Source organism: Platichthys flesus, chromosome 2, assembly GCF_949316205.1.
Source record: "Platichthys flesus chromosome 2, fPlaFle2.1, whole genome shotgun sequence".
Taxonomy (NCBI): Eukaryota; Metazoa; Chordata; class Actinopteri; order Pleuronectiformes; family Pleuronectidae; genus Platichthys; species Platichthys flesus.
The window spans coordinates 16,387,202-16,413,939 of record NC_084946.1 but is presented as its reverse complement, the minus strand read 5'-3'; the positions used below and the strand labels follow the sequence as shown (position 1 = coordinate 16,413,939).

The 26,738-nt window shown below is 44.6% G+C and overlaps 2 protein-coding genes across 2 annotated transcripts; one reads left to right on the top strand and one right to left on the bottom strand.

Moving 5' to 3' along the window:
* Window positions 1-825: 825 nt before the first annotated feature.
* LOC133966713 (rootletin-like) lies at window positions 826-19,299 on the top strand. The gene is made up of 37 exons (XM_062401757.1): window positions 826-1,139; window positions 1,445-1,571; window positions 1,667-1,809; window positions 2,672-2,863; window positions 2,950-3,021; window positions 3,100-3,191; window positions 3,555-3,720; window positions 3,824-3,930; window positions 4,029-4,256; window positions 4,706-4,796; window positions 4,900-4,986; window positions 5,063-5,275; window positions 5,504-5,703; window positions 5,797-5,979; window positions 6,671-6,815; window positions 6,915-7,061; window positions 7,758-7,988; window positions 8,197-8,390; window positions 8,478-8,605; window positions 8,787-8,956; window positions 9,068-9,247; window positions 9,809-9,943; window positions 10,063-10,206; window positions 10,496-10,734; window positions 10,831-10,990; window positions 11,087-11,254; window positions 11,728-12,151; window positions 12,618-12,781; window positions 12,875-12,995; window positions 13,220-13,383; window positions 13,704-13,919; window positions 14,430-14,654; window positions 14,740-14,889; window positions 15,004-15,204; window positions 15,769-15,900; window positions 17,676-17,849; window positions 18,281-19,299. Exons 1-37 carry the CDS (start codon window positions 1,083-1,085, stop codon window positions 18,365-18,367), a joined length of 6,057 nt encoding a protein of 2,018 aa, XP_062257741.1. The 5' UTR covers window positions 826-1,082; the 3' UTR covers window positions 18,368-19,299.
* Window positions 19,300-19,958: 659 nt separating this feature from the next.
* mfap2 (microfibril associated protein 2) lies at window positions 19,959-26,542 on the bottom strand. Its single transcript, XM_062401748.1, has 9 exons — window positions 26,218-26,542; window positions 24,512-24,573; window positions 22,907-22,954; window positions 22,439-22,465; window positions 22,272-22,352; window positions 22,123-22,164; window positions 21,949-22,036; window positions 20,903-20,976; window positions 19,959-20,811 (listed from the first exon to the last, which is right to left on the bottom strand). The coding sequence occupies exons 2-9, from the start codon at window positions 24,540-24,542 to the stop codon at window positions 20,708-20,710; spliced, it is 495 nt and encodes a 164-aa protein (XP_062257732.1). The 5' UTR covers window positions 24,543-24,573; window positions 26,218-26,542; the 3' UTR covers window positions 19,959-20,707.
* Window positions 26,543-26,738: the final 196 nt, after the last annotated feature.

The following is a 26,738-nucleotide window of genomic DNA, read 5'->3' as shown; positions in this document are numbered from 1 at the left end:
TGAGCAAATGATTCCTGATGTCCTGACAAAGCCAGCTACTAAGCTAAAGTAAAAAAGATTTGCGCGGAACATGTTTGGTACTAAGATTGAAAAGAGTTTGTTGTTTCCTTATAAGATAACGAGGATACCACATTATGTTACTTTTGTTTTCATGCAACCTAATGAGATAAGAGCGAGTGGGTTGTTAAACTATCATTATGGATAACGCTCTTATCAATGTATTACGGTAACATTGGCTTTAATATTTGAGGTGTTAAGGTTTCTCATACCTGCATGTATGACTTGTTTGTCGTTAGTTCTCTGTATGCTGTGCAGAGACGGTTGGATATAAAGCCGGTGCACATGTTAGGAATAAATACTTATAAAGGATATAATATATTATATTATATTATATTATATTATATTATATTATATTAAATTACATTGCATATTGCAAATTGACATTGCTCTGCTGTTTTGCATTTTGCGTTTCACTTTTTACTCTACTTTTTATATCTTTTACCTTTTATATATATTTTTATTTTATATATATACAGTATATATATATTGTTTTTTTTTCTAATGTGTGTTGTATTTATTGTGTTTTTATGTTTTTATGTTCATTCTATGCCAATTCCAGGTATGTTTAAACCTACTTGGCAATAAACACATTCTGATTCTGATTCTGAAAAAAAAAATGGACGCTCCTCTTATACTTTCACGCCAAGTCATACCTGTGCAAGTCAGATAACTTAACAGCCCCCTGGGACTTCTTGCCTGGGGCCCAGTAGACTCTAGCATCGCCACTGTGTGTGGTGCGTGTTGCTGCGCCGTGCAGTGAGAGTGCGGAGGCGGTGGAGGAGCTGTGCATCTTTAAAGCCACTAATCCTGCTGACTGCTGTCCTCAATCTGTGCCTGGTCGAGCCGGAGCAGGACGCGCGCACGCTCCGCTCCTCTGCGACTTCAACGGCAACAAAACAACCGCGGTTGCAAAGTTGTTACCCCTCAGATCTGATTCGCTCTCGTCCGGGAAGTAAAAGACGATCGTTGGACTGAGTTAATCCGATTCCCCCGAGGGATCTGGAATATCTGCTGGCACCGCGATGAGCGCAGCGGAAAACTCGGAGGCGGACTCCAACAAGCTTGAGAGCGTGATCCAGGTGAGGCGCAGCGGCTCTATCTCTGGCTCCTATCGCATATTTAATGTAGGAGCTGTCTGGTGTTCAATGTGACACATCCATCTGCGTGCGTGTTGGAGGACGCTGTTGTGTCCACTACGCAGCACTTTTGGAGCAGTGTGGCACCCCCTGGTCTGGTGGCACTTCATCACAATCAACATAATCTTTCACTTCTTTCTTGTCATTGCCTGTGTCTCAAGCTAAACATTCATACTTTCTCGATTACTGTCATTATTGTCTCTCATCCTGTTTGGTCTCGAGGACTCATGTGTGTTTTCTGTTCACAGAGGCTGGAGGAGAGTGTTCTGTCTGAGGAGAAGCGGCTGACGGTCCGGGGCCCTTCGCCTGATGCTCCCGCTACATGTCTGCCAGCACGAGTACGACAGATCGTCACACAGAACCTCAGTGATAGCTGTGAGTGGCCACAGTCTGCTTGTGTGTTATCAAATTAAAGATGAGACCCCTCTCTTTGCCTAATCGGGGTCTCTTTCTCTGTGTCCTCTCCACAGCGGGGGCCATGTCCTCGGTCATGTCCCTCCAGGAGGAGAACCGAGTGCTGCAGGGAGAGCTGGGGAGGCTGGAGGATCTGCTGGCACACAGCAGGGCAGACCGAGATGAGCTCGCCATCAAGTACGGTGCAATAAGTGAGAGGGTAAGGCAACACACCAGGACAACGGCAACAGTAGAGACGTGAGCTGCAGTAAGCTGGATAAAAACAAAGCTCGGAGAGACATTAGATATGATGGTGAACAATGTGTCCTGATTTTCAACCGTGATCTGACCCCTGACATCCTCTGCACTCTTTGTATAAAAAGTTAGACCTCAAACATTTGAAAATCCTTCATGTTAAACACTGTCAACCCAAAGGGGCTGTGATATCTTCCTTTCTTTCAACTGTTGGGGTTTCTTTGTGTGAGGTCTGCCCGTCTCCCAGGTGATGGGGGCTGGAATGAGCTGAAGTGGAATGTTGCCATGGTGTCTGTTACCCTGGGCAACTGTAAACAGGGGCTTGAGTGGTGGTGGTGGTGGGGGGGGGGGGGGGGGGGGGGGTCAATGTAGCTTTTTGGGTTACACATTAATAAAGAAAACTCACGTCCCGAAAAAACAAAAGGGTGATTCAAGTAGGTTCACTGTCAGATAAAATGGCTCCGTCACCAAACTCTATCGATTCTTATATATCAATGCTAATCAGATTTTCAGTCTGTGGAGTTGAGGAGGGGTCCTCGGAGCAATGTTTGAGAAGCTTAAATCCAGTAGCTTGTACGTGTTCTCTGCAACATGGTGAGGTCTTATCTCCGCCCGTAACTAATTTAAATAAGAGTGAATTACAGTGAGTGACTGGAACTAGGTGTGGTGTGAAACTCACAGATTTAATGATTAGATTTAGGTGGTCAAAGGTCAAAGGTCAAATAATGTTTGAGGCCACATGAACATCACATCTTTCCTCAAATATTGACCAGGTGTCACTTCATCGAACATCGCCCTCTGCCTCTCACCTTCGCTTAAACCCTCAGCTGGAACAGGCGCTACGCTTCGACACGGGAGAGGGCGACCACGTTTCCCCCGAGTCCCGCAGCCTGGCTCAGCAGAACGTGGATCTACGCAGACGGCTGGACGAGGAACAAGCTTCCTACAAGCGGAAACTCACCGCGTACCAGGAGGGTCAGCAGAGGCAGGCGCAGCTGGTGCAGAAGTTACAGGCCAAGGTAGGATTGTTTCACACTTGCCCTTTAACTGTGACGTGGTCAGTGATGCGTGAATTAGGATACCGATTTCTGTGCTGTGTCTGCAGGTACTTCAGTACAAAAAGAGATGTGTGGATCTGGAGCAGATGCTGCAGGACAAGTCCACAGAGCTCCACAATGTGAGTTTACTTTCTAACATTGAGGAAACCAACTTTTATCCACACGACCATTGACCCCTCACATGTTTTCTCATGTAGAGTCCCAATGACACGTCAAACGGTCGCCATCAGGAAGAATCAGGCAGCAACCTGGAAGATGCTCTAATCTGTCTGGAGGAAGAACAACAGAGGTGACAACTAACCCCCCCCCCCCCCCTAAAAGCTTAGAACATTATATTGTGGGTAAGTGACTACTGACAGGACAGGCGCACTTCAGGGTCCAATCAGGTTTCAGTGGCCCCACCCCTGGCTCTGCCTCCGATCAGAATATGTGCAGGCTGTAATAAAACTATAAACCATGTTCCCAAATTCATACATACATTTGAATACACTTTAAAAGTAATTCTGGAACGCTGATATTCCTTCATATCTGTCATTCTTTACATGGCTCTTCACTTTGAGAGAAACGTCAAAACATCCTGTTGTTTTCTCCGACTCTCTGAAGCTGTAAGCTGCGCACTCAGTGTTTCCTTTGTGTTTCGTTTTGTTGTCAGGAGCAGCAGTTTGTCTGCAGTGAATGCGATGCTGAGGGAGCAGTTGGAGCAGGCGGGTTTGGCCAATGAGGCTCTCAGCCAGGACATCCGCAGGCTCACGGCTGATTGGATGAAAGCCAGAGAAGAGCTGGAACAAAAGGAGTCCGACTGGAGGAGAGAAGAAGAGGTGGGAGAAGGATGCCGTAAACTGTGAAACATTTAAACGAGCGTCAAGGAGAACGTGAAGTCTGGATGGTTTATTTGTGTTTTCCCTCCTCTCTTCCTCTCAGTCTTTCCACAGTTATTTCACCAGTGAGCACAGTCGTTTGCTGATGGTGTGGCGTCAGGTGGTTGGGTTCAGGAGGCACGTCTGTGAAATGAAGAGCGCCACTGAGAGGTTAAGATCAGCAGTGTGCACGTTGTTTTTATTTGGGAGCTGTGCGCGTTCACATTTCACGTTTTCCTCCCTCCCCTTCCTCCTCCCCTTAATCTCAGGGACTTGTCAGAAATGCGAAACGAGCTGGCCCGGGTCTCCCACTCTGCTCAGGTGTCCTGTGCAGGTGTGGCCGCCTCTCTGCACAGCCGAGAGGGAGGAGCAGCTCTGGCTCTGGAGGGAGAGAAGGCTCTCAGGGTTCAGCTGGAGCAGCAGCTGAGAGAGCGACTGACGGAGATGATGAATGTTCAGACCAGGACAGACACAGAGAGGAGTGAGCTCAATACCAAGTCAGTACCATTGTTATTAAGTTTCCACGGAAAAGTCCCATCCATTGTCTCCATAAACAATGTCAGGTCATTTACAGTTCAAGAGTGAAACCGGCTCAGTTACATCATCAGTGCATAAGATGAATATGTGTGTTAGAAATGATCTGGTTCTTTAAGAAGATGAAGCCTGGGTACATGAAAAGAGTTATACATATATATTAAGTTTCACATACTCATAGATCATACTCATTTTTAAGTTTTACTTAAAAAATCTTATTTTTGTTTTGTTGTATTTGTTTTCTCTGTTTCTTCATACTTATTTCGTATCAAGTTTGCCAAACTGTAAAATATCAAGCCTCAATTACATTTCTCTGTCTTAAGTATTTGATAACAGTGTCTTAGGAATCATTGGCATCTTTTACATCGGCTGATTTTCCACCAAATGATTTTTTTCATGTTTGTCGATCAAGATTGTCGGATTCTGTGCGAGAGGCGGAGAGACTAAAGGGCCAAATGGAGGAGAGAGAGAGAGAACTGGTCAAGCTGGCGAGGAGGCTGGAGGTGAGAGAACGGTCACAATGGATTGTAGTGGTCACTTGCATTAAACCAACTCCTTCAGGTCAACGAGGGATCTGTGCTCATTTTTTCCTGAACTTTCCTGCAGGAGCAGAGTGGTCATGATGAGACTGACATGCAGATGATGAGAGCTCACACGGAAATGTTGTTGGAAACACTGCAAGACATTGCGCAGGTAACAAGCTGCACACAGCTGCACACACACTCACACCATCACGATGCAAAATCCTCATTTGAGTTGTGTTTTCAAGACGGTTTTGTCAGACGGAGAGTCGTCCTCTGAAGCGGACCAGGACAACTCTATGGCTCCTCTGCTGGCCTTGATGCGCGGCTCGTCCTCTCACCGCTCCTCCTCCTCTAGGAGGTCGTCCTCCCCCTCTCGTCTTTCCTCGCTGGCTGCTCCCACAGAGGCAGCGCTGTCTGCTCTGCGCTCTGCACTCACAAACAAGTTGCTCCAGCTGCAGGTGACAAGTACATTTCTACACCCCTCTGTCTGATTTAGGACCACACAAACACACACACACACACACACACACACACACACACACACACATACACACATACACACCCAGTGCTTATTTCCTTATTACTCAGAGAAATTACAAAGATACTTTATTCATTGTATGCCAGTGTTTAAGTTTTGAAGACGCAGAGCACCACCTTAACAAAACCACACATATGCATGTTTGCAGGATGTTCGAGGGCGTCTCGTCTCAGCCCAGTCCTCCATACAACAGTTAAGAAAGCAGCTTTCAGAGGCTGATGGGACTAAAAGAGAAACAGAACAGCGAAACCAAACTCTGCAGAGAGAGAGGGATGCAGCTCAGAGAGAGCGGGAGACCACACAGAGAGAAAAGGAGCGTCTGAAGCAGGAGAGAGACACGCTGGCCAGGTTCACACTCTGTCCCATCACATTTAACGATTTTGCTCCCGATCCCTGAGTAACACGTACTCTACAATGTGTTCTCCAACATGCATCTCACAGTGATAAGGTTAACTTGGAGAAGAGCGTACAGGCGGCACAGAGCAGCAGCCAGATGCTGCAGATGGACTGCGAGAAGCTGCAGCTGACGGGGGCGTCCATGCAGCGAGAGCGTGATCACGAGAGGGAGGAGAAGGAGGCCGCCATTCAGGAGAGAGACCGTGTGAAGGCAGAGACTCAGAGGATGTAAGTAGGGTAATATACAGTGATTAAGTGAATGCGATGTAGACACTAATCCACAGTCTAGTCTGGTGAAGCCGACACACAAACAGCAAACACACACGTAGTCACAGGGAGACATCAAGAAGTTGTGTATCAGCTTACAAAGCAGAAAGTCTCCGTCTGTCGATATTCAAACCTCATTAACCAACATCCACTTTGGAAAAGATCTGATATATATCCTGTATTCTAAAGCACCACGACTGCTCCTCTGACAGACGCCTGACAAAAGTGGTTGGACTTTTTGGACAAAGTTATTCCCTATAAAAATACCTGAAAAAAAGACTTAGTCTATAAAACATTTGTATTTCTAATCTTCTGTCTAATTCTTGCATTAGTAGCCTTCAAACTAGAATAGCACTCTGGAGTGCGGATACTGCAGGCCCCTTGTGAAACCAATTTTAAATTAACTAGATCCAGATTTTTATTTAAATTTCCGGCTCACACTCTTAAATATCTAGCACTTTAAGTTACGTTTTTTTAAATGAATGAGTTATTCTCTGAGAAATCAATGAAAATATTTAAAAAAGCTTTATCCCGCAATGATAAAAAAAAGGGAAATATAATTGAACAAACAAAACCCAGATGAAAACACAGCCTCCTTGGCTCAGGCAATGGAGTTTTGTTATAGTTCTCTGTTTGCATGTGTTTGATACAGACAGAAGCTGTGGGATCAGAGCGAGATTCGAGCGTCCGCTCAGCGTGCAGAGTTGTCTACAGTGAAGGAAACTCACCAGCAGGGGGAGGTTGAGAGGCAGCTGCTGGAGAGAGAGAAAGCCCAACTTTCTGAGGCGCTCGCCAAAGTGAGAAACAGTTGAATCATTGAGTGTTTTCTGGTTTGATTTGGTGTGTTTGTGTATTTTTGTGTTGTTTTGACCTTTGTGACGTCCCTGTCCCTCCAGACTGAGAGCTGTAATGCAGAGCTCTCTCTGCTCCTGAACAAGCTGCAGTCTGAGGCCGCAGCTCTCAGAGACTCTCTGGCCAAAATGGGCCACATGAATGAGAGTCTGGTCCAGGAAAAAACTGAGCTGAACACTTGCATATTACAGGTGAGGGAACTTCAGGGACCTGGAAATGAATGTGTGTGTGTATCAGCTGAGTTTTGTTTAACACTCTATGAATTAGACATCATTGTTGGAAAGTTACAAAAATCCTCCGATGCAGCCATCCCACCATCATGGTCACAGAGTAAAATCCTTATTAAATCATCCAGTCGTAAACCTTTGCAATTTCTCAGACATCAGCTGCCTCATCAGGACTGAATGAGATTTGATTGAGGGGATAGCATAATTAACCAGCCCCACAACTGTCATAAGACTCAAGACTCCAAATTCAAATATCTTACACGAAAATTCCCTTTTTCCTGAGTCCTCCCCTTTTCAGACCACATACAAGACAAGTTAGGAAAAACAAGACATGACAAGATGATCCTTTCTTAGTCCCACTATGGGGAAATTTTCCATGTTACAGCAGCAAAGGGGATAATAAAAGTTGGAACATTAGTAAATGTAATAATTAAATAAAGATACAATTCCAGCCAAGAATGTAGAAAAAAATGAAAAAAGAAAAAGAGCACTAGCAAAAAAAAAATACTGAAACATAGAAATATTGTGATAATTGGGAAATATTCAAAAAAGAGCAAACTTTGGCAGAAAATTGATTGTTAAAACAGGATCTCATTGCTCAAAGTAAAAAGCTTTCAGGGCCTCTAATGTAAACGTCCCACTCTCACCTCTCTCTCAAAGATGGACGAGGAGAGGACCCTCCTGCAGGCTCAGAAACGGCAGGCGGAGCAGGACAAGTTGACCATCAGGGACGAGCTGGTGCGAATGGAGCAGGACCGGCTGGAGCTGGACTCCACACGCATCACTCTCCAGCAGTCGCTGCAGGACACTGAGCTGAGCCGGGCTGGAATGGAGGCAGAGCTCCAGAGTCTCAGGGCTGAGAGACTGAAGCTGCAGGAGAAAGTCACCCAGGTACTTAACAGAATATATAACATCATCATTTAAAGGTTAAAGGTTTCCTGAAAACATTTGAGCAAAAACTGTCACTAATGCAACTGCAAATTATCAGCCTATTTAAGTCACAATTAGGTTACATAGATGATTTGACTTCTTTTATAGATACTTTGAATGCAGCCGAATTTGTCTGTTTTGTAATTTGTTCCACTCACTTTGTTATCAGCTCTGTGGCGAGGTGACCTCTCTGGGGTCAGAGTTGAGTCTCGCCAGAGGAGAGGGCCAGCGGAGCGAGGTGGCGTTGGAGGAGGTCGGCCGCGGTCGGGCAGAACTGGCCCGAGACAAAGCGTCTCTCGTGGTTCAGCTGACGGCGTCTGAGAGGGAAAACACGGTGCTGTCCGAGGAGCTGGCTGCTTACAGGTGCGCGTCGTTGTTTGTCCTCAACACATTCGCTGTCACACGTGTGAGTGGCTTTGTGTAGAGCTTTGTGTTTGCGCAACCCTGCAGGTCGGAACGTGAGTCCCTGGAGACGAGTCTGTTCGAGGTGCAGCAGCAGCTGGTCCAGGTGGAGTCTCGCAGGGAGCAGCTGGAGACGGAGAACCAAACCCTGCGAGTCCGCTCTGAAACTGCCGCAGGTGAGTGACGGGGGAGACAGCACGTCAAACCCCAAAGAGACATGAGGATTGTATGAATAAAACAGAGGAGAGAAAACTGAAGATATTTGATATAACGAGAAAGCCAGTTGGTGAGTGATGTGATACACTGTGGTTGAATTGTGTTTCCCTCTGTTTTGTTTTCCTTGGATGTGATTTCCAGCTGAACTGTGGCATCTCCGCTCAGAGGGGGAGAATATTTTGACACAGGCCGAGCGGGAGAAACAGGCTCTGACTCAGTCTCTAAATGCTGCACAGCTGGAGGCCCAGCAGGCGTTACGCAAGGCCATCTCTGAACACCAGGAGGAGGTGGAGAGGCTGGTCTCAGAAAAGGTCAGAAGTGGCTCAGTGTGAATCCATTCTGCATCTGGAATCAGGCTGTTCTATGCTAACGACTCTTTAATCCGTTTTTCGATCTCTTCTCTTGGCCGCTCTGCTTCACAGGAAATCTTGCGGCAATGCCTGCTGGTGGAGCACGAGGTCGCGCTGAGGAAGCTCCGGCAGGAGACGGAGGAGCATCTCCACCGAGCGCAGAGGGAACGAGAGGAGCTGCAGGAGGAACTGAGGAGTCTCCAGCATGACAGAGACCAGAGTCTGCTGCAGGCCGAGACTGAGAAACAACAGGTCTGATCCGACTCCAACCCTGAGGGACTCCAGTAGATCTAGATTTTTATTTGGATAGGCACCAAATTGCACACACTCATAGATATCACTCCCCTTTTTCATCAGGATCCATGACTTATTCCCTAGGACATTAGTGACAATGTGGAAAAACACTGTCTCGCAGTATTAAAGAAAGTATTAAAAATCCTGGATCCTCCTTTGACCTTTATTTATGCCGAAATTCAATGGCTTCTTTCTTGGCACTAGTCCCATCCTTCGACCAAGAGTCATGGAAATCTGTATAGTTGTCTAATCCTGGTGAAAAAGAAACAAATAAACAAACAGATGGAGGAAAACAGAACCTCCTAGAAGTAGGTTATCAAGAGGAATCCTAATATCATGATCAACAATGTCAGTGTATTTGTAGATGAAAACAATGGATGAGTATTTGATAAAGGTTTCAAACATTCCATCTGGACTTGTCTTGTTATTTAATGCAGTGTAGAAACAGTGAGGATCACCCCGGGAACTTCTGCTATGAGTTCCATCTCTTTGTGAACCAGACTTCTTCTCTCTCCCCAGGCTCTTTCTCTGAAGGAGGCAGAGAAGAGTGTTTTGTCTGACAGGGTGAGCAGTCTGCAGGTGGAGCTGTCAGCTGCATCCCTGGAGGCTGAGAAGATGTCCAGAGAGGCGGTGCATTACAAGGAGCAGGAGCAGGTGATGGCACTTCATCCTGTCCGTATTTATCTTCTGTTAACGTTGAATAAGACAAACACATATCGCAGATTGACTGAGTAAACTCTGTTTTTAGAATTTTTTTGTTCTGTTTTCTGCAGGTCAGAGTCGGCGCTCTGACCACTGAGCTGCTGCAGCTTCGCTCTGAGCTGGAAGACGCAGCCTGTGATCACCAACGTCAGGTCCAGAGTCTACGAGAGACTTGTATCGACCTTCAGTCACGTGCGGATGTTGCTCTCAAAGAGGTAGATGAGTCTGCACTGGACAGAAAAGAACAGCTATTCATGACATATGCATCATGAGAAAAATACCTAAAATGTTTAAAAATGCCTTCTCTTAATAGCCAATCTCAATACTTGTAAACTAATATTTTTAAAACTGATCACTTCATCCTTCGCTTTTGATGATATTTACAAGAAGATATTTTGAGATATAAACCATGTGAAACCTCTGATGTGGATGTACTGACTGTATTCATCGTATCGATTATTCTAGCTTAATTTAGATTTTTTATCTGATACTTTCGCCCTCCAGTTGGACCAGTGCAGAGCTTCTTTCACAGCGACCGAGGAGAGTAGAGACCAGCTGAGGCGGGACGTGATGGAAGCCGAGCGCCATCTCAACCAAACCCAGGACGCAGCAGAGAGCCACAGGAGAGAGAGCATGGAGCTGCGACGCAACCTCGGTGATGTCAGCAAGGAGCGGGACACTCTCAGCCAATCAAACACCCAGCTGAGAGAAAGTCTGCGAGGTGCGGAAACCGAGAGAATCAGGTAAACAGTTGAAAGACTGGGAAAGGCCATTGGACAAAAATACAGGTATGTTAGCATCAGTGTGTTTAAGTAAGTGTGTGGTTGTGTGTTTGTCAGTGTGAAGCGACAGTGTGAGGAGAAGGAGCAGAGGCTCGCTGTGCTGGAGGAGAACTTCTCATCCGCTCAGAAGGAGGTGGCCGAGCTACGCAGCTGCCTGAGGGAAGTTGAGAGGTCACGACTCGAGGCTCGGAGAGAACTCCAGGAGCTCCGCAGACAGGTCCGACACGCCGCCACATAACACGCTCGAGACTATGTGCTCAGTTTTTTCTCGGTAGAGTGACGTCGCTGTGATTTTTGCTTTTCTCGGCTGCAGCTGAAGGTCCTGGACATGGAGAAGGAGCAGAAAGGGATGGAGGTGGCCGAGCTGCAGACTCGTCTGTCAGTGGAGGAGCAACGAGATGAGGAGAGAGTGAAAGATGTTTTCGTCCTCAAACAGAAGTTGAATGAAGCTGAAGCGGCAAGAGAATCTCTAAAAAAAGAGGTGAGGAGGGGGAAAACAATTAAAATATTTAGAGTCATTAATAACTGTCTTCACTGTCAACAGACTCCCGTTGTTCACCCGTTCATACGTTGGTACGGACGTCTCAAGTTCGCCTTGAGGGAATTACCACATTGTTGATAAAGAAACGTTTAGTTGGACTCAAGGATGAATTGAATAGATTTTGGGGGTAGAAGATGAAGGTTCAAGGTCACTGTGACCTTGTTTGCATGAATGCAACATCTCAGGAACCCACAACACATGTTTCTGGCCTCTAGAACTTGATATCTCTGATGTCTTTAAGGAATTCATTCAAATTTTGGACTCAAATATGAGCTGATTAGATTTCAGGTGCCAAAGGTTAAGGTCATGGTGACCTCATATTATATTCTGGACTATAGACTGAAGCTGTATTGGTAGATGGAGGTATACAACCGCAGTGTGGTAATTCTAGCTCTTGTTATTTTTCGCTGTAGCTTTCTGTGATTCAAAAGCGCCTGGTGGAGTCTGAGTCTGGCTGGCGATTCTGCGAGAGGGAGCTGAGCGCTCAGCTGCAGGAGGCACGTGGCTGTGAGAAGAAGCTCCAGGATGAATCTAAGAACCTGTCGCTGCGCGCTCAGACAGCCCAAGACTCTACTGCTCAGTCCAGCCTGCAGCTGAGCGAGGCCCAGGGCCGCCTGGCCGCCACAGAGGCCGAGCTGACCAGGGCCGAGGCTGGGAGGAGGGACCTGGAGTTTCGTCTCCACAGCCTCCAGTCGGCACTGACGCGAACGCTGGGCATCGGAGCAGGTGGCAGAGGGGGGCGGGGGCGCAGCCCGGGGGGGAGCTCCATTTCACCCTGCAACATATCACGCCACCACAGCATCTCACCCCTGCGCTCCTCACTCTCACCTCCTAAAGGTAAGAATGAATGAATTTCATGATCCCACTTTGTGATACCTTAGATTATCGAATACTTTATTAACAAATTTGAATACAAAGAAACTGGATAGTGTAGCAAGGTCTGATGGGTTTAAGGGTTCCTCTCTAAACTAAACTTACAAATTAATAACCACAAACAAACAAGAACAAAATATCAACATTTCAAAACGAAAATGGAATTTCATCAAATGCGACAGAACATATGATTGACCTATAAAATTAAATAGAAAAATCTAAGTATTGCAGGCCTGTCTTGAAGAGAAACCTCTTTAGTTTCTTCATAATCCCTTTTTTTTTAAGAGATTGTTGAGAAACACAACATACTCAACTAAATCACAGCTCTGTTGTTAGGTGACTTGACCGGACCCCTCCTTCCCTCCTGTGGATGTTCAAGCATATAAACGAACTGCATTTGATTGCAATTCTTCTTGTTTAATTTTCACAGAATTTCACGTGAGCACCCCTGACAACACTTTAGGCTCAGCGGCTGTGTCTCCTGAGAGAGGGGAAACCCCGCTGCCTCTTCTTCAGCCCGAGCTGGACCCCGACACACTGAGAAGTGGTCTGAGAGAGTTCCTCCAGGACCTGCGAGACACACAGAGGGAGCGGGTACAAGAGCTGCACAATACACACACACAGACACACACTCTGTTTTTCTTTTGTTTGTATGATTCAAGTCTTTGTTTCTGGCTGATTTTGAAGGATGATGCTCGATGCCAGCAGGGGGCCCTGCAGCGGGAGCTGGAGGAGCTCACGCGGGAAAGAGTCTCTGCTCAGAGTCGTCTGACTCAGCTACAAAACACTTTACAAGAATACCAAGAAGGTACATCCATGCACATCCATCTAGATAGATTATGTACTCTATATTAAAAATAAATTAGACGTCAACATTTCCTCCCGTCGTACAAACGTGAAGCTAGTCGTTCGTTGTTAAACAAAGTTGATAGATAGACAGATAGATAGTTAGACACATCTCAACTTCAAACTAAACGACTAATAGCTAGTGCCGACACTTGTGTTGATGTGTGTTAATGTTTGTGGCTGTAGGGAGGCGTGGTCTGGATGAGCGTTTGACCACGACACAGATGTTACTCCAGCAGCAGGAGGAGACAGTGAGGAGAGGAGACAGAGAGAGGAGAGCTCTCAGCGACCGGGTGAAGGACTTGGAGCGAATGCTGCATGCGTCTGAGACGGACAAAAAACACACACAGGTACACACATACGTTTGTGCTCTTGTGAGCACGTATTGGAGGATGATGTCATGATCGCCATATGGCAGCACTCAACAGCAGAAGCAGAGAGTGTCAGGGAATGTAATAACAACAGATGCCTCACACACAGTGTCACACCTCTCGCGGTGTCTCATGTCAGCTCGCCATATGTCTGTCTTCATGCCAACACCTCTCGTAATAATTCACCTTCTGGACCAGAGGGGAAACAGGGACACAAAGTCAGAGTGAGGCTCTCACAGTTGATACAAATAAAGGAATCTGTCTTTAAAATGTACTCCGACCTCCCTCAATCACTGCAGGATCAGCTGAATAAGCAGCGTGCTGTTGAGATGCGTCTGGAGGCCGAGAGGAAGCGTCTGCGGGAGGCTCTGGAGGCGGCTGAAGCTCGCGCCACCAGGGTGGAGCTGGGGAGGCGCAGTCTGGAGGGGGAGCTGCAGAGACTCAAGCTGAGTCTGGGAGACAGGGAGGCAGAGAGCCAGGCCTCCCAGGACCGACATGACTCTCTACTCAAACAGGTACAACCAGTGATCTGTTTATGGAAACAGTTGGAGATGTGTTTATGCGTCAGTGCTAGTGTCCCTCATCCGTCCTATTCTTTTGAACACGATATTCTAACAACACTTTGGGGGAATTTTTTCGCTAATGTTGTACAAATGTTTAGTTGAACTCGAGGAAGGACTGATTACATTTTAGATGTCAAAGGTCACTGTGACGTTTTGTATCTTGCCTTGTGAACATGTTTACATCCAGGGAGTCCTTTCAAATTTTTTACAAATGTTCACTTGGACTCACAGATGAAGTAATACAATTTTGGTGACTGAAGGTCAAAGGTTAAAGTCACAAAACACAGTTTTTGCCTCTTAACACTATATCAAGTCATCCTTGAGGGATCATCTTCACATTTTGACTCGAAGATGAATTGATTGGATTCCAGGATTCCAGTGGTCAAGGGTCACAGTATGTAGTCTGAAGCTGCCCCGGTTGGTAGAGGAATTGCATTAATTTGAATTGGATTCAAACGGCAGGTGGCGGAGGGAGACGCCCAGGTGTCTCTGCTTCAGAGAGAGGTGGACAGGCTGGGTCAGGCTCTGCTCAAAGCTCAGGAAGTTGAATCTTTAGTCCGAGAGAAGAACGTCTCTCTGAACCAGAACCATCAGGAGGTGGCAGCCGCTCAGAGCAGCACACAGAGTCGAATGGTCGCTCTGCAGAAGACACTGAGTATGGCCGAACAGGACAAAACACTTCTACAGGTGAGCGACACAGTAGGGAAAAACGTCCAGACACAATGAGGATGAGAAGTGAACGGTTATGTGATGATCGCTCTGTGCCACTAAGGAACGAATGGATGAGGTCCGGGCCTCATATGGTGAAGCGAGGAGGAACGTGGCCACCCTCACTGAGCGCGTGCAGAGCCTGCAGAGTGAGCTGAACCAGAGTGAGATGAGACGGGAGGAGCTGGAGGCTGAGCTCAGCAACGCTCAAGAGGTGAAGATTCTCTCTGCTCAGATTAAACCTTCAGCACATGACCTACGATTCGGAGTGCAGCTGCTGCTCCTACTGTCCCTCTTGACGCCATTGTGTGTGTCCTCCCTCGGTCAGGCTCTGCGTCAGCGCTCCGCCGCCCTGGTGGAGGCTCAGCGCAGCGCCCAGTCAGCTCAGACAGAGCGGGTGGCTGTGGAGGAGAGACTGCGTGGGCTGCAGCGAGCGGTCGCCATGCTGGAGACGGAGAAGAAGGACGCTGAGAGACAGGCTGTGAGGCTGGAGAAGGACAAGAACGCCCTGAGGAGCACCCTGGATAAGGTCAGCAGATCTTCACAAAGGAACCTTTGTGATATCAAAGTCCATGAACTTTCTGGAAACATGTCGGAATGTTACGCGTTTTTGCCTCTTTGAAAACACATTCCAAAGCTAAGTGAGGTGGAGATTATCAGTTTTTACAAATAGAATAAGATAATAATAATAACTTTAGATATGTAGCACTTTTCCAAAGCCACATTAAAATTGCTTTACAATGGCAGCAAAATAAAATTGACTAGTCCTGATATAATCAGCTTTAAAATGGAACAAGTGAAAACAGAAATAGGGAAATTAAAACTCGCAATAAAATAAACAATAGAGCTTCAACAAATAAACAATTCTTAGATTATTCGATTCATTCAAGTTTTGCACTTCTGTTTAGACAAAATACATTTTGACATGCTTTTGGATGTTATGATGTGTTTATCATCTTTTTCTCATTTTTTATTTATTATCCACCCAAAACAAATGTAAACTACTATGTATCGTGTGGGAAAGAAGAATTTAAAACAGGTTTCACAGCTTTTTTTTGCTCAGGATCTCGATTTCTTTCTGTTCTGTTATTAGGTTGAACGTCAGAAGCTGAAGACGGAGGAAGGCAGCATGAGACTGTCTGCAGAGAGAAGTCGCTTGGATCGCTCTCTGAACACGACTGAACAGGAGCTGCAGGAAGCACAGCAACAGATCCTGATGCTGCAGGTGGGGAGCACACACTGATTCTCACCACACTAACTTACTGGTCTTCAGTGGGACTTATAAACACAGAAACCTCAAAACCAGCTCATTGATTAACTCAGCCCCTCCTGACTCTGACACTCTCTGTCCCACTTTGTCCATCGCTCACTTGTGCAAACATACTGACAAACACACACGAGCACGCACACCAATACTCACACAAACACATCTGTATATTCAGACTAGGCTAAAACAACATCATTCTATGTCTATGATATCAGATGATAAACATGGTTATTTAGAGCGGGGGGGGGGGATCTGATCACAATTGGTCACAGGAGACACATTCAGGGCGTACCTTGATACCAGGTGTGAACAGATGAACTGAACGCTGACCACTTGTGATGGGATGTCTCAGGACGGATGTTAACACAAGGTGTGGACGGGGCCATAGTGACAGCTGGTCAAGCTGTTGCTTCACACCTCAGCCGGAGGTGTGAGCTTGTGCACATCCTGGAGTCCGTCACCTTTTACTGAAGGACAAAGCCAAACATGTTTTAGTCTGAAGAAAATGTCTTAAACATGACTAATGAACTCCAGAGTTTGGACTTCATATGTTTTTGTGGTATATTTATATATTTTTCCTTTTCTAACTCGGCCGCCACACAGCATACTGTTCACGCTGTGAAAGACTTGCTTGGGTAACAAAGGATTTAGTTTGCATGAGATGAAGGGTTTCATGAGATTAACATCACAGCTCAGCCACAACGGATATTGTAAGTGTATCAACAATTCTTTTGCCAGACAAACTTCCTGGAGTAAACACCAAAAACGAACAAGTTCTACCAAAGCAGTTAGTGAGATGTTTCTGGGGAGGCTTCATTTTTTGTTTAACTTATAAAAACGCTTTTTTTAAGTACCACAGACATGCTCTAAACAAGCAGATAAATAAAGCGAGAATAGGTTTCATAAGAAGAGACAGTCGTTAAGGTTGTTTATTTCAGACTGACTGTTCACCTCTCCTTACGCAGTGTTTCTCGAAATGCAGGAGAATTCATCGATTGAAGCAAAAATTCACAAACGCTCAAGTATGTGCTGCAGGGTCCCAATATGATCTGATTATAAAAAAAGTAGCATATTCAAAACATAAAGCCTCATAGTATGTATTTGTCTCGGAATTTGCACTTGGATCTTTTTTTATTTCTCACAAAGAGAGGATGATTTGAACTAAAGTAAATCATCAATATGTGAGGAAAAACCAATAGAAAGAGGTGGAGGATTTTACCCTGAAATCTGAAAACAACATACTTATCACACATTCTGTTTGGCCTCGTTCAGACCAATAAAAAGGGTTAGGCCAGTTTTAAGTTGTAGCAGAACAAAAAATAGATTTATGACGGCTCTCTTTTATTTCATTTTGATGAATTGATATATTAAACAAATAAACTCTCCAAAGTCCTTTTTCAAATAAAATAAATTTCCCAAACAATATCAAGTCACCCCGAGAATCAGCGTTACCTTAATGTGAGCAGCAGAAGTATGATCTCAATGTTCCCTATAGCTACGTCATAGCACAGTTGTCAAATTACATCTAATGCTTTTACGGTGACATTTACATTGCTCTAGAAAGACTTACTTTTGGTGAAACTCCAAAAAAGTGAACTGAGTTAGACGCCTATTCCAGCCAAACTCTGCTCAGTGTTTCAACTTCTTTTGTATAAACTGTTCTAGTTTTCACTTTCCTGCCAAACTTTCTACAATTTTCCTTGTGTGTGTGTGTGTGTGTGTGTGATGAGTAGACTCAGCTGGCTGAGATGGAGCAGTCGCACAGTCTCTGTGAGAGTTTGGGGAGGCAGCGCGAAGAGGCCCAGCGGGAGGCAGAGAGACTGAGGACGGGCTTGAGGGACATCGAGCGCACTCTGGGCACCAGAGAGCGATCTCACCGACACCGGGTCAAAGGCCTGGAGGAGCAGGTACAGACACACAGGCTCGGGTCTCAAGGGTTTGAAGTTGGACTTCTCTCATTCCCTGCTTCAATATATGATCACATTAACATGATCAGAGTAATACCTCTCTAATTGTGTTTGCTTTTTAAGTAAAGAAGCAGCCCAAGGCTGATAGTCCACATGTAAACTAGACTGTGTATAAAGATGGACGATTCCTCACATACAACACATAGTAAAGTAGTTTCAAATCATGTAAATAATGACAACATACCTCAACAGTCCCAACAGTCATTTCAAATTGAATCAAGCTGCAACCGATTACACACACTCATGTTATCTTCAGCTAAGAGAGAACCTTGTTCACAGCCTTCTGGAGCCCTTTTCTTACCCAGACAATCTAAATGACATAGATTGGAAATGTAAAATTTGCATTTTGTCGCCCACTGTTTATCCTGCAGGTCTCCACCCTGAAGGAGCAGCTGCAGCAGGAGATTAAGCAGCGGCAAACTTCTCTCACTTCGTCCTTACCATCGACTCTACACTGAGATTCAGCTTAAACCCAGAATCACCAGCCGTCCAGGGAAAATCTACATCCATCATGAGTCTGAAAGCAATATTCACCCATGGAAACACACAGAGTGTTCACTTGTTCTAACTCTACTGTTAAAAAAATGTATGTTGTACTGTGTGACTCTGAAATGAAGACTAGTCTGATTTCGATGGCGTTATCTTACATTAAAAACACTAAACTCAAACTGTCGGACTGCAGCACACGACAGGCGAGGGCGTGATGGGATTCAGCAGCTTGGCTCAAAATGCCAGCAGCCTGCTGATTACTGGCAACCATCTACATTTGATCCTTGCCCAACATCTTCCCAAAAACGTCCTGCTCTCACTCAAGACAAAAGAAACCCGAATCACTGCAGGATTCTACTCCAGACACAATCTGGATGTGGTGCAGGACAGAAACTCTGCCAGTTTGGCCTCCATTCCTTCTACATATTAGCAGCGGAGAACATAGAAAGAGGGAAGAAAGGTCTTCACTGTGTGCGAGTGCCAGGAAACTAAACAATTTACCATAATGAAGGAACTACACTGTCGTTTTTCTTAGAAACAGACACAGATTTGACTGATTATATGAATAGTCTATTTTATAACTGAGAAATGGGCCAGAAGCTGTGAAGTGCGGCAGTGTGAGGGTTTACTTACAGTATTTGTGTTTTTATTAGTTATTACTAGTTTTATTAATCATAAATTCATTTATTTTTACCAACCGTATGTAGGACACTGATGATTAATAAGAGAAACGTGACTTGTTTGGACAGTATTCATAAATGTTTAGGGGGAAAAACTCACTGTGTGCATCATTCTTGTCTTTCAGAAGTACTGAGTAGGAATGAAATGAAGAGTATTTGGTCCGCTTAAAGATGAAAGAATCTATGATTTCAAGAATAAAGTCTTAATATTACAAAAATAAGTCCTTAATTTTTGGTTTCATGTCATTTCAGAGGGGGAAGATCAGCCTCTTATCTGCTTTAGATAGAGGAATGTGGAGTATCTTGTTAAGTTATTCTTTAGTACAAGTTTCACAAATACTAAAATGCTTAATATTTTCCTCAACAGTATCAGGAAAGCATTAGTGTCAGGATTGAGGAGGGTTAGTTCAAGGAACTGTCTGTTCGGAAGAAAGAACCACAAGACGTGGAGAAAGTTTTCAAAGAGATAAAAACCCAAAACAATTTTCTTAAAATATCATGACTTATTAAATTATCAATCTGGTAATTTCAAGAATTCAAGAACTTCTATATGGCCCTAATGATCTAAAATGATATTTGGGAGTAAAATATTTCCTGTACTGATATATCATCCATTGCTACCGACTATTATTTCCAAGATGTTGTTATAAAACCCGGAGAAAATACAAATACACCCACATTTATAGATCTTGAATTAAGTCAATACGAATGCACATATTTTTTGCATTGTTTATTCTGTAAATTCAAAATAAATTATTTAAAGGCTGATACTGATATGGCTTTGAAAGGCTCATATCTGCCGATTTGTATCTGCCAGCCGAGCTGCCTCAGATTACATCACAGCGACAAATCCCATTCGACTCAATCACACGCTGAACAGTTGTAGTAAAAAAAAGAAGGTTTAATTTTTTTCTCAGTCTTTATAGTGACAGTTTTACAAAGCAGTAGTACAGAGGCCACTTGTGAGATGCCTTTTCAGAGCACTTGTTGCCACTGGAATACAATTCTATATTTTTTTTTTGCCTGCAGCTTGGTTGCTAAGCTCAGATCCACGTGGCAGAAGTGCAAAAACTGAGGTCACTCACCACCTGTCTCTTCACACATCTCACCATCTTCAACCGTGAGACTGCTGACGGCTGGATACTGATTAGTGTTTCTCTGGTGTCAGAGCACAGTGGCCACCGTTGATGGGCTGATCATCTTGACAATGACTGCTTCTCAACACAAGTACAGTAACATATCAACAAACACAAAGCATGAGATTAATGTGATACAATATGGCAAAAAATTGAAGAAAAAAAAAAAGGATGTTCTGCAGTTTTATGTGCATCTCTAAAGGTTAACTCTTTATAGCACCAGTGTGATGTTTGTATAGCACCAGTTATTAGTACTGTCATCAATGTCTTTTGGAGTATATTTAACCATACATACAGGCTCTACTGGGTAGACATAAATGTGGAGAAACAAAGAGAAACAGAGGAAAGGTCTTGTATGGAAGAGTCAGAGGGAGAGGGGAGGAAGAGGAGGAAGAAGAAGAAGCAGGAGGAGGACAAAGTCAAAGGATGTGGACGAGTTGTAGACAAGCGGCAGTATCTGGGCGGGTGGTGTGTCCCTGATCTCAGGACTCCATCAGCAGCCACCGCAGCTCTTTCCACAGGTTCCTCCTAGTGATGCACACTGTCCGCTCAGGGCCGCCACGCCACAGCGAGAGAACTGGTCACGACACATGTCCGCTACATGCACACGCAAGAGGAGTCAGGAGTTAACACAACAAGAGTCTCTGGACCGGCACACAAAAAGAGAGACACAACACACAGAACCCACCTCTGAGCAGCTCTTCATGGGCGCACACAGTCCTCACGCAGACCTCCTTGTTGATGACGTACACTCGTCTCAAACTGAATGAAAACACATGTTTATTCCCGTTATACACACAAAGGGTCTTTAAATACAGTTAAAGTGGAGCACTGAAGAACCAGGGACGTTAAAGGAGCAGTTCCCCCTAAAACACACAGTCATCTTCATAAATCAAAACCCTGCTTATAGTTAATATCTCTATAAATGTTTTACTGTTGACAAATGTCATGGAAGTATAATCTTTGCGATAAACCTCCAATGTCACCCATGAACTCTTAAACATGGACCAATGAACCACAGTGTTGCATTAAGTGACATATTTCTTCATCATAATAAACATAGGCACCATGGTTTGTTTTCAGTTGCAACCACATACTACTGTAAAAACTGCTATGCTACTTTTCTTTTGATCCCTGTGATTGATTCAATATACGAGTTCGTCCATGTTGCAATAAGCTGACCAGCATTTTCTTTTAAAAAGTTAAACGCATTTTTCTCAGTAATCTTTGGGTAGTTCCGTCATTCAAACTATTGACACCCGACCTCAGCCTCTCAGCGACTCTTCGTTTGTTGAAGTTGCTGCAGTCCCAAGTGAAATGTACTTTTTTTTTAATTCCTTTTGGAAGTAAGGATTGGGAAAAGATACATTACCTAACTGTTTAAAAATATACCAGGGATTCTTTAGAGAGGAAACTATACCTATTGAAACTATACATGTGTATTTCAAAGACTCACTCCATCAGTATTTTAATTGCTGTTTTTTCTGTTTGCAGGATTACACAGAAACTACTGAACCGACCTTAATGCAAATTAGTGGGATGGTTGGGTAGGGCCCAAGGAACGAGCCTGTAAACATCTGACAGACACTTCTTCTTGTTGGATCAGTTGTAATAGTCTGGTTTAGGAGAAGTGTTTCTTTGTCTGACAAACTTTAGAGACGACTGAGAGAAAATGGCTGAATATTTATTTGAGGCGTGCTGCTCATTTAAAACACATGCAAAACCGATGCATACCTGTAGAAGCAGAGGCTGTTGAGGCACTGCTTGCATGGCTTGTGCACAGAGTAGAGTCGGGTGCAGGGATACTGCTCCTCTCTGCAATCTGGAAATCAGATACACAGGAAAAGATGATTTATCCACTAAAAGTAAACATCTGATGAGCTGTCCTGGTTTCTGCAGCGTTCTCACCGAGAGGTCCTGGCTCCGTGGGCTCCGTCTCCAGCTCGGACTCTGAGTTCACATAACAAAGTAGATTTGAAGTGAGTCACTGCAAAACTTTTTAAACACACTGACGTGACGTGACCTGTGACTCTGACAGGAGAATTAAACACATGTACCTGATTTTTCTGGACGCACCAGAGTATCCAAGCTGACCTGCTGCTGGTAGGTTCCGGGAGGAGGGTCGGGATTTGGACTCTCTGAAACAAGAGTGGAGCGATCTCTTTTAACCAAGAAATTAACATTTCAACATTTGAACATCTCTATGTGTTTACACTTTTTTTACCTGGAAAGTAATCGGGCCCATAGTCCTCTGTGAGGCCGTGACATAAGCAGGAGAGAAGAATGTTTCATGAGATCAACACTGTGAAACCAATTACCGTCTCCACCCCCTCATTCCCCCTCAAATACACAAACACACACACAAGAAAGCACCGCTCCACATAAAATGAACCACCTGCACGAAGCTGGAGAAGAACACAGGCAGCTTGTGGGGTCCTAATCCATGACTTCATATGCAAGATGTTTACAAACAATCACATACTGGGTGGTTAGAGAGCTGATTACACTGTGAAAAACGGTTGCTATGCTGGTGGTAAATAACAACAAGAGGAGAGAGAGAAAGGGAGAGAGAGAGCTCCTCAAGGCTAAGGGACATATCAGAGGACAGGGAGAGATCCGGACCAGATGTGGAGAACTCTGATATAAACCGATGCTGTGCTGGAACAATCCCATATTCTCTGAATGAACTCACCCAAAAAAGGATATGGTTCCTGGTACTGAGCCTGGGCGAGCAGCAGAACTGTTGAGGTTGCAGACAAATGCAGTCATCACACAAATGAAGCAATGAGTGCAATGCAAAGGTACAAAGTCAGTAATTACGAGTATTCTAGATACTGTAACTAAGAAACACTGTTGTGCACCACTACTTTGTTATAAAATATCTGTAATCTGCTCTCACTTTTGATTTCAAAAATCAAAATGTCTTAAGTTTGAAACGTTGTACTTACGTCCTTTTAAGGTAAAGACTACAATAACTAAATGTTCTGTATAAATATATATATATATATATATAATGTATCTAGATATATATTCTAACCTTGACAATCACTCTAAGCTATTAACATTAAAGTTTTAACTTCCACCCATTCACACACACATCCATACAGTATGTGTATGTTCAGCACTTTTCTCTAACATAGAAAATTCATAACAACTACACAGATGTCGGGGGCAACTTGTGGTTCAGTATCTCGGCATGCTGAATTGGGGAGACAGGGATCGAACCTTAGACCTTCTGGTTAGTGGATGACACGCTCTACCTCCTTAGCCACCCTACAATAATTACAAAAGCCTTAAAGTATGTGTTACTGTTACACAACTTTACAGTCTTTAGCATTGTCCTGTCACGCCCACTGCGAGTAAAAGTGACACAAAGTCACCTCAGTGCTTCAGAGGAGACATGTGATGCTCATATTCAGGATCGTTTTTGTAGTTTGTGTTATTACTTGAAAAGGCTGACATGCTCTAATGTTATAAAATGACATGTCTTTCTTCACACTGTCTATTGCTGCAACTCCTCTTTTCAGTCTCTGTCGGTAAACGCATGTTTTTTTTGGGGCCGCCCTCCCAGTAAAGCCCAGGCTGTTCTGATTGGCCCACTCTGATGTAATTGGACAACCGCTTTAAGCTTGTGTAGGAAATATTGCTTTTCCTGGTTTTGTTAGGGGGTGTGCCAGACTAACCACTGGATGCAAATGTGCAAATGTGGGAGAGCTGTTCCTTTCAAAAGTTATATAGTGTTGCCGTTAAATCTCTTGACTTCGGAGTTTGTATTTCCGGATGATTTGCACGTTAAATCAGCTTTCATCATATCTTTTAATAATTTTGTATTTCAGCTAATTTGCAACACACCTACTCTTACTTCTATTTGAAGAACTTTTAGCATCTACTATCCCTTAAAACCAATTTTCTCCACCGTTTCATTACTTCAAGTGATGGAGTCCAACCATTTTTTTTACAAAGCTAGAGTCAGTTATTGCACGAGAGATGGTTGCATTATTTAAATCCTGTTTGTCGTGTTCTCTGTGGTTTGACGCAGAGTGAAAAAGATGATGCTCTGTGCTTTTCTGTTGTTTGTGGGATTTGTTTACCTGTCCACAGAGCCTGGCTCGCTGTTTCCAGAATTTATGTTAAGCCAATGCAAACATGTATTGTACAGACGCTTCTCATCCCACAGTGGGAATGAAAGCAACTAGACTGCTTCTCAAATCCTCATATTTGAAAGTGTCATTTTGGAGCATGAAGCAAGATTTGAGGCCAAGTTTTCAGAGCTGACGGAGGACGGTGGTGCAGTTACCTGGCATGCAGATTAGCAGGAGGACTCTCATGGTCACTTTGGGAGGTAGACTGACTTCAACACTGCAGGGAGATGAGGAGAAGATGGAACCATCAGGGCAGGGCGACATGAGGGGAATGAAGTGCTGTACAGTGCTGGATGTGCCCCTGGTCTACATGAACTCTCCTCTCCTCTCTTTCCCCCCGCCCTCCATCCCCTTTCAGCCCCCCACTGTTCCTCCCTTGCCACCCTACCCCCCGACCCGCCAAAAATAAAATACACCAAAAAAAACAGCCATGGCAAGTGAGAGGGGGAGAAAAGCCTGACAGCAAGAATGTGGCACGTTCGTCTTCCTCAGAACAACCCCTCTGTTTTCCTACTTTTCCCTCTTTGCAGCAGACGGTCTGGAGGCTGCATTCCAGGAAAAGAAACAGAGAACCCCTCAACCCCACCCCGCCCTCCGAGTTCACCCCTCCTTCCCTCCCTACGTCTGCCTCCACATCCTCCGTTTTTCCTTCTGTCGCCCTCACTGGTCATTTCCTCGAACCCTCCCTCCTCCTCAGCCCCTTACTCTTTCGTCTTCACTCCACCAGGCAGTGAGGGCCTCTCAGGTTGAGTCCAAATGACATGTGGACAGAGAAATTAAACACTGACAACATCAAGACATCACCGACAACCAGACCAACATCTTTCATTCTGAAGCTGTCGATGGGATTCAGTGAGTCACAGTGTTGCAAACAGAAAAAGTCCATTAACTCCTGCTTCCTGCCAAAATGACTAAACTGCTTTTTCTGCATTGTGGAAAGAATGAATGCTCCTCCTCCGCTGCAGCACTGTAGGCCACCTCATACACACAACATGTGCCTTCTACACATCTTACACTGTGGACTTCTGCTCTGTAAGGCCGCACTGAGAGCAAACCGTGATGGAAACATTGTTTGCACAAGTTCTACATGTGTAGCAAATCTGTGTGTGTGTGTGTGTGTGTGTGTGTGTGTGCGTGTCTGTGTGTAATACTGCAACACAAATGCACACAAACACACACACACATTCTTCTTGTGCATCACAGTGGCTATCAGAAACCATATGTTTTCACAGCAAACATCTGGGAGCGATTAGCCCCCCCCCCCCCACCTCCCCAATGACTCCTTCCCTTCCCAGCTAGGGACCCCATCTCCCCCCCACCACGTTCACACTCACACATTATTGAGAGTTTCTGAGGACAGCAACATGATCCCCTGCTGTCATTGGTTTTACACCTTTTGATTTAATCCAACTATGAATGAAAAACAAGCACATATTTAAACCATCTTTCCATGTGCCCTCATTGACCCCCAGTCTCGAGCAGCAGCTGATTTTTTTTCCCTCTTGGCACCCCCTCTCCATTGTAGTGCCATTGCTACAGGCTGTGTTGTGAAGTCCCTCCTCCGTCTTCTCTCCAGTGAAAACACAGGACCACATGTCAGCCCTCCACAGCCATTAACATGCACACGAATGCCCCTCCATTATGCGCTCTTCATTCTGAGGAGTGATAAACCGCTGGGATGCTTCTGTGTCTCTCAAACACTGATCGGGCTGCATGCATTCCTCACATATCCCCTGATTTATTTTCCTATCCTAACTCTCAGCACAAGTCAAGCCCTGCACACACATGCATGCTGTAAAAAGAACAAAGTGTGTCCAATTCAAAACAAAAATCCTGCAAACTTGAGACGTGGTTTTCTTACCTAACTCTGGTTCAGTTTGCTCCGACTTTGCTCAGCTCTCATGTGTCCTATGAGAGCAGGAGGACCTTACAGCCACATTGTACCACCCCACATCTGTAGTCTCCTCCCCATCCAGCCTCCAGCCCCCGTTATCCGACCCCCAGACCCAGCAAGATCAGGGTTACACTGTGTAATGTTAAAGGGTCAAGCGAATGAAACAAACTGATGAACTGGTCAAATGTTAGATTACCACATATACTGTTGCCATAGGTTACCAGTCTGAGTGATATAAATGCCATATGTCACCGTTATATAAAAAAGTTATGAACATGTGAAAAACGAATTAAGAATTGAACTACAGTATTGAATCAACGCCAGACATGAAAACCACTTGAATCCTATCAAATGTCAACTGCTGTGAAATAAATATCAACCAGCTGTGTCTCTTTCGAACCAAATCAACTTTATGGGGTGTGATTAGCAGTCAGTTATATGTATCTCATTATTAATTATTAATACATTTTTATATAGCATTTTACTAG